Source organism: Hirsutella rhossiliensis (genome assembly GCF_020360975.1).
Source record: "Hirsutella rhossiliensis strain HR02 chromosome Unknown scaffold00001, whole genome shotgun sequence".
NCBI classification, from domain to species: domain Eukaryota; kingdom Fungi; phylum Ascomycota; class Sordariomycetes; order Hypocreales; family Ophiocordycipitaceae; genus Hirsutella; species Hirsutella rhossiliensis.
The window spans coordinates 5,369,558-5,376,986 of NW_025408667.1; the positions used below are offsets into that span (position 1 = coordinate 5,369,558).

Genomic DNA, 7,429 nt, shown 5'->3' on the forward strand with positions numbered 1-7,429 from the left:
ATTAAATAAGATATAAAGGATAACTATTTAAGTAAATTATTATAGGCTTTAGCGATATAAATAAAAATAGTAACTAAACTCGCGGATATAATAAAATTAATTAATAAGACCTATATATTAATAGTATAGCTATATAACCTAGTATTTAATATAAATAGAATAAAGGATATAATATAAAGATTTAAAGAGTTATTACTACTTTAAGGAAAGACCTTAAATAAATTAATAAAGAGCTTAAGTTAAGAGAAACTAGCTCTTAAAAGAAAGAATAAAGCCTATAAGATAGAATAAAGTATATCCCTTAGAAATACTAAAAATATAATAAACTCTTTATAAAAGAACTTAAGATAGGATTACTTAGATATAGCTAATAAGACTATAAAATTTATTTTAAGGATAAAATAATACTAACGTTTTATAAGATTTAAAACTTAAACGAAAAGTAACTATAAACGCTATATAACTATCTTTATAAGAATCTATATATCACGGAGTAGGCAGAGGCGTGCGCGTAGGTGCCGTCCGTAGGATGATGTTAATAAGCTATATAGAGCTCTCCTATGCGCGGCTGGCCCGCACATATGCGTGCGGGATCCGGCCCTCCGCACGTGACTACACGGCTTAGGCCGTAGCCTAAGCCCACAACCCACAATAGTCAAAGACTCTTACACAATGCCCTCCCTCGAGCGCGGCGCGGCGTTGCCCCATTAACGGCTTCCGCACTATAGGGCCCGTGCCGCTAGCTCCACCCTGCCCTTTTCCGTTAATCGTGCTGGCCCCACTAGCCCTATTGTCCCCGCGCCTATCAGCCCGGGCAGCCGGAACCGGGCTCCACACTTGTCGGCCGGCTGGCCGTTTGAATAGGGGCGCAACCTATTATATGCGCCCCTAGGTGGCCGGCGGCCGGCCCGGACCTACGTAAGCCTTAGGTTGCCCGTCCCCTCGGCCTTAGGCAGCCTCCTCTACCTAGGGGTATATAAGGCGGCATCCCCCCCTTCCTCCTTCCTTTCCTTCTCCTTCTTCTTTAACCGTAGCAGTAGCAGCAATAGGTGAGTTCCGCTCTACCCGGGGCGTTAGTTCGTTCCTAGCTGTGCGGGCCGCTTTATTAACGTGTGCTCGCAGTAACAGCCGCAGTAGCAACAATAGCCCTAACAACAACAACTTCAACCAGTAAGTTCTCCGCCCTATAGAGCGGGAGGCCGCAATCCGTGATGCTGACTTCCGCGATAGACATGTCTGCCTCCCCCTCCCCCGCTTCCTCCTTCTCGGAGCGTGCGGAGTCGTTCGTCGACGCCGTGCTAGGCACGGCCGACGACGGCTCCGCCGCTGCCGCTGCTCCTGCCCGCGCCCCCGCGACCGCGCCCACCGCCGCCGCCTCTGCCTCTGCTGCGCTGGCCGCCCTCACGTCGCCCTTCCGGGTGACGACGCCGTCCCCGCCGCCGGCCGTGACGCCCGGCCCCTCCGCCCCCGCCTCCGCTACTGCCACCCCCGTAAGTCCGCTGCCTAGCGAGCGTGGTGGCCATTTTCCGCTAACTTCTCAAAGCATAAACGCCAAGTGTAGGCCGGAGCCGCCCGCTGCCGCCGACTGGCTCGCGGGCCTAGAGGGCCGCCTGAGCGCCCTGGAGAGCGCCGCCGCCGCCAATAAGGTGGAGGAGGACGACGAGGATGAGGATGAGGACGACGATAAGGACGAGGAGTAGGTCTAGGTAGTCTAGGGGCTCCGCCCCGAAATAAACGCTGTTTTTATCTCCGCTCGTATAATTGCGCTCGCGTTATCGTGACTGCCTACTCCGCTTTGCCTACTTCGTGGTCCTGGCCCGGGCTACTGTCGGTGGTCCGCTAGTCCGTCGTTCTCGTCTACCGTTCCGAATAAGGCTTCGAACTTATCGAGGGCTGCGGTTCCCGTAAACTTACGTGCGGGTTCCCACGTAGGGTCGAGATACCCGCGCTACTTAACGAGGACCTCCCGGCGTTTCCCCCTGCCGACCTTTTTCTATCGCGCGGCCCGTATCTCTTCGACCTCGAACTCGTCCTCTCCCTCTACCTCGATTGCGGGCGGTTAGGCGTCCGCTGCTTCTTATCCGGGCAGCGGGTTAGAGGAGGCTCTGCGAAGGAGGTCTACGTTAATCTTATTATAGACCCCCGTTAGGAGACCATCGAGCTCTATAACCTACGGGCTAATAACCCTCCGTACCGTAAACTTCGCGTGTAGCTAGTTAAGCTTCTTCTTTGGTCGTGCCGACCTATAGTTACGGAGGTCTAGCTATACCTTATCTCCTGCCGCGAACCTGTCTGCTAGGGCCCTAATCTTATTGGCGTGCCGCTCCTAATCTTGCGCCGCGGCGGCTATCGCGGATTAGCAATAATCCGTGGTCTCCTATAGCTTTCGTACGAACGCGGAGGCGCGGCCCTCTAGTAACGAATTGCTATGCTGCTCCGCTGCCACGTCTACGGCAAAGGGAACTAGTAAGGGTAGTTCGAAGCTATGCGTTGCAAAGAAAGGGGCTATCCTAATAGAGGTATATAGTCTACTATTTAACGTAAGTTAGGCCGCGGGGAGCCACCGGTCCTAGTCTGCTTAGTTGCGGGCCACGATAGCCCGTAGGTAAGCCTACGCCTCCTAGTTAACCCTCTCGGGCCCTCCGTCGGTCTATAGGTAATATGCCGTGCTAAGCAGCTGCGTGATCTAAAGTAGCTAGCATAAGTGCTGCTAAAAGCGACTGGTCTAATTCGATCCCCTATCGCTTATAATAGAGGCTAGCCAGCTATACGAGCGGGCCTAGCACTATAGGAAGCGCTCTACGTAGGACTCCGTATCTATAGACGGTATCGGCTCTAATACTATAGACTTACTAAGTCGGTCCTTAATTACCTATATATAGCGGTTGCCGCCCTCTATAAGTAGGAGGTCCGTTATAAAGTCTATCTATATATGCGTGTAGAACCGGTCGGGCACCGGAAGCTACTTAAGCAGCCCCTTAAGCTGCGCCCTCTAGATCTTCGTGCGGCCGTAGATATCGCAGTTGCGGAGGAAGCGACGAACGTGGTGCTATAGGAGGGGCTAGTAAAAGTCCCTCGTAAGGCCTGCTACTGTGCCCTGTCTGCCTAGGTGACCCACGACGCTAGAGTTATAGATAAGTTAGACCAGCCTCCCTCGGAGCTCGTTCCGTTCGTCTAGCTCCGGCGGTCCCTCCTTCTCCTTAGCTTCCGTGGTATACGGTGCGCCCGGTACCTATAGTCTCCCCCGCTAGCGTAGATGCCCCCGTGGGTCGATATAGTAGTCGGCCACCTATACTTTTAGCTTTAGCTTCGGATCTAAGCGTCGAGCGCCGGACTTAACGGCGCGGCGCACGCCCTCGTAGGTGCGGTCTAGGGCCGCCATCCTATCCTATAAGCGTTGAAGGGCCTTATCTTAGAACACTCTCGCCGCGCGCGCCCCCGGGCCGGTCTATCCTCCTCGCCGGACCGAGGCAAGGGCGCGGGGGAAGCTTATTCGCTAGCACCGCGTCTTCCTCTACTAGGGAAGCTCCTATATAAGTCCGTAGTGCTTCCTACGGGATAAGCTATAGATCCCGGGCCTCGATGTCCGCTCCCGTCGGCCGGTCCTAATCCCTCCGGGAAAGCGCGTCTAGGACCGCGGAGTCCCGCCCGGGGCGGTACTTAATCGAGAAGTTAAAGCGTAAGAGATACTCCGCCTAGCGGGCTTGCCGCTCTAAGAGGTGCTAGCGAGTTATAAAGTACTCGAGGTTCCTATAGTCTATAAGAACCTCGAAGCTCTTATAGCTCTAGAGCTCCGCTTACTATTACTCGAGGTAGCTAATAATCGCTAGCATCTCCTTATCGTAAATAGCGTAATTCCGCTCCGCTAGGGTTAGCTTGCGGGAGTAAAACGCCACCGGTTACTTCCGCCCGTCTACCTCCTAGGAGAGCGTTCCTCCGAGTGCCTAGCCGCTATAGTCCGCTTTAACTAACGTAGACCGGTCGAAGTCCTACTAGAGTAGTACTAGGGCTTAAGAGAATAGGTCCTTAAGCGTGCGGAACGCTCCTTCCTATACGGGCCCCTAGCGAAAGGCGGTCCGCTTCCCGGTAATCTCGTTTAGGGGCATTATAATACGGGAGAAGCCCTTAATAAATATCCTATAATAGTTCGCGAACCTAAGGAAGCTCCGTACGCCTATCTACGTGGTTAGGGCAGCTTAGTCCCGAATCGCCTAGATCTTTGCGGGGTCCGCCTATATACCTACGCCTACGTAGATAATAAAGCCTAGGTACTTAACCCTCTTAACCCCGAATTCGCACTTATCCGGGTCGAGGTAGAGCCTATAAAGTTAGAGGCGCTCTAGGACCCTCCGTACTTTCCGTATATAGTCCTCGTAGGAGCCGCTCGTATAGATAAGGATATTATCTACGTATATAGAGGCGAACTCGTCGAGGAAGTCCTAAAGCACGTTATTAATATAACGCTAGAAGGTAGCGGGCGCTCCTAAGAGGCCGAAGGGCGTTATAAGCCACTCGAATAAGCCGTAGCGTGTACGGAACGCTGTCTTTTACTCGTTACCCTCCGAGATCCGTACCTTATAGAACGCCTATTTTATATTAAGCTTCGTAAACTACTTCGCCTTCGAAAGGTTACGGAGCGTATCTAAGATTAGGGGCAAAGGGTAGCGGTCCGGCCTCGTAATTCCGTTTAGGGCCCTATAGTCGTAATAGAACTATATCCCGCCCCTTAGTTTACGCACGAATAGGACCGGCGCTCTTACTTCGGAGCTACTTACTTAAATAAAACCCTTATCTAGGAGGTCCCTTAGCGTCTTCTTTAGCACTAGCAGCTCCGCGTATAATATACTATATAGCGGTCTAAACGGTGCGGGCAGTTCCTGCCCCTTCTTATCGGTGCGGAGTACGATCCTATAGTCTACCCCCGGCTTATACGGGTTAAGCTTATCCGCTTCCTAGGACTCGAATAGCGGTAGGAGGTCGTGAAAGCGCTCCGGTATCTATTGCCGTAGCTTAGAGGGCGACTTCGGCTTCTTCGTCCGGAGGGCCTTATCGATGTCCGCTAGGCTAACTGCGTAGACCGCTGCGTTAGCCGCTGCCCGGCCTTGCCCCTGCTCTACCCGTCGCACGGTTCCTACGAAGACAGAGGCAAGGACTTCTTATGCCGAGTATAAAGCTCGCACGCCTAGTCCTACGCCTACGGAACTATCGTCGTAGCGGACCTACCGTTGCGTAGGCCTAAACTATAGCTTCCTTTAGTGCGGAACCGAGTATAACTCTATATATAATAACTAGGGTTTCCTAAGGATTAGGGGAAACTCTAGTTAGGGGATTATATAGGCCACGATAAGCTTATAGCAACCGTCGACCTCTATAGCTAGCTACGTAATGCCCCTAATTACCGCACCCTCTATCGCGCCTAAGGCGCCCTTTACTCGCCTTAGGGCGATCTTTTCTACCGGCACTTATATCTCTCGCGCAAGCGCCTCGTTAACTACGGCGTAGCACTAGCAGCCCTCGTCTATAAGGGCGGCAACGGGCAAGGAGTTATTAATTATAACCTATATTAAAGTAGGCTCCTTTTCTATACGGGCGGACAATTCTTCCTTCTCCTTTGCTAGTGCTAGCAATTAGGGCTCCGGAGCCCGTCTTTACTCCGGAGCTACTCTTTTTCCTCCGGGCCTAGGGGGGCGGAGTCCTCCTTATCGTCTAAGGCGAGGAGCGGTTCTATCTTTGCTACTCGAACCGCTACGGGCCGCTTAGCTAAAAGGAAGGGGCATTTTAATATAAAGTGCGTAGATGCTCCGCAACGTAGGCAGCGGCCGTTAGCCTTCCTCTTCCCGATTTCCTCGCTCGTTACCTACTTCGCCCGCTACTTAGAGTGCGGGGCGGTATAGGGGGTGGTCGACGGCGTCTTCTTGCCGCGTCTAGCCCGGTCTATGCGGGTAGCCGACATTAGGGTGTCCCCGTCCGTGTCGACAGCCGGTTATTTATCTTACGGAGGGGCGGTGATCCCGTCGCCGCTATACGGCGTGCGCTTACGGAGCTTCTAGAAACGCGGCGTCTGCTCGTAGCCCTAAGCCACCTTTATTAACCGGCTTACGTACTCGCCGTAGTTAGTAGGTATAATTACGGGGATAAGCAGCTCCCGTAGGGCCGGCGTGATCGAATTCCGTAGCTATATAAGCTTCGCGCTGTCTTCCTATACCGTAGTCCCCGCTGCCCGTGAGAGCGTCTCTTCGAAATCGGGAAGGAATTCGCTAAAGGTTTATCCGTCTCTCTGCTTAAGGGTCCGTAGCCTATCTTACGCCTTCTCCCGCTCCTGCACGTTGCCGAACGTATATATAAGGTGTTAGAAGAAGTCTTATAGGTCGCGTCTGCCCCTAGGGCCGCCCTTATCCTAGAATCCGGAGATCCGCCGTATCTAGGGCTCCGGCAGCGTATAGAGGAGCGAATACCACGCTATATCGCGATAGCTATTTGGCCCTATTTCTCGTCGGTTATAAACTTCGTCATAGCCGGCTGGGAAGAAGTAAAAGGACTCCGGCTTACCGTCCTAAGTCGGCTAAGGGAGCGGCTTCCTCGTCGGTGGTGTCGCCGCCGTAACCGGCGTTGCGGAGGTCGTAGGGGTTAAAGCCGGTCTCGCCGACGGCTCCCCTAGTGTAGCGAGAACCTCGTCCTTCTCGCTAGCCGTCGCGCTTCTAATCGCTTCTAGGATAGCTGCGATACTTCCTATCCGTCCGGGGAGGGGCGGAGTGCTTCCTCGAGGGGGAGGCGCCCTCTCCGGAGAGACATCTATTAGATCTATTAATTAATAGCTTATACTATCACGGAGTAGGCAGAGGCGTGCGCGCAGGTGCCGTCCGTAGGATAATGTTAATAAGCTATGCAGAGCTCTCCTATGCGCGGCTGGCCCGTATATATACGTACGGGATCCGGCCCTCCGCACGTGACTACACGGCTTAGGCCGTAGCCTAAGCCTATAACCTATAATAGTTAAAGACTCTTATACTATAAAAGGGATATAATAAACGTTAATATCTAAAGTAAGCTACTTAGTTATATTTATTTTAAAGAAAAATAGTAAGCTATAACTAGTTATTAACTATAAACGCTTTAATAATATTATAATAAAAGACTAAATACTATTACTATTATAAAGTATAGCTTAATTTTATAGTTCTTAGAGATATCCCTTAGTACGAGGGACCTAAGAAGCTAAAAAATAGATTTTAAAAAAGGAGCTAAAAGGAGGTATAGAGAGGAGGGTAGGGGTAAGAAGGGAAGTAAAAGTAGTAATAGCTTCTTATAAAGGTAGTAAGAGATAAGATAGATATACTAGCAACGGCTAGAAAGGAGGGGAAAAACTAATAAGAAGCTTAATAGTTAAAAGGATATTAGTAGCTTCTTTAAGTAAGATCTTCTTTATTAA

The 7,429-nt window shown here is 51.4% G+C and overlaps 1 protein-coding gene across 1 annotated transcript; it reads left to right on the plus strand.

Annotated features, from left to right (window-relative positions):
* Positions 1–1,232: 1,232 nt before the first annotated feature.
* Positions 1,233–1,700, plus strand: HRG_00670 (uncharacterized protein; the record flags this gene model as incomplete). Its single annotated transcript, XM_044859141.1, has 2 exons — positions 1,233–1,490; positions 1,557–1,700. The coding sequence occupies 2 exons, from the start codon at positions 1,233–1,235 to the stop codon at positions 1,698–1,700; spliced, it is 402 nt and encodes a 133-aa protein (XP_044725541.1).
* Between the last annotated feature and the right edge of the window lie 5,729 nt (positions 1,701–7,429).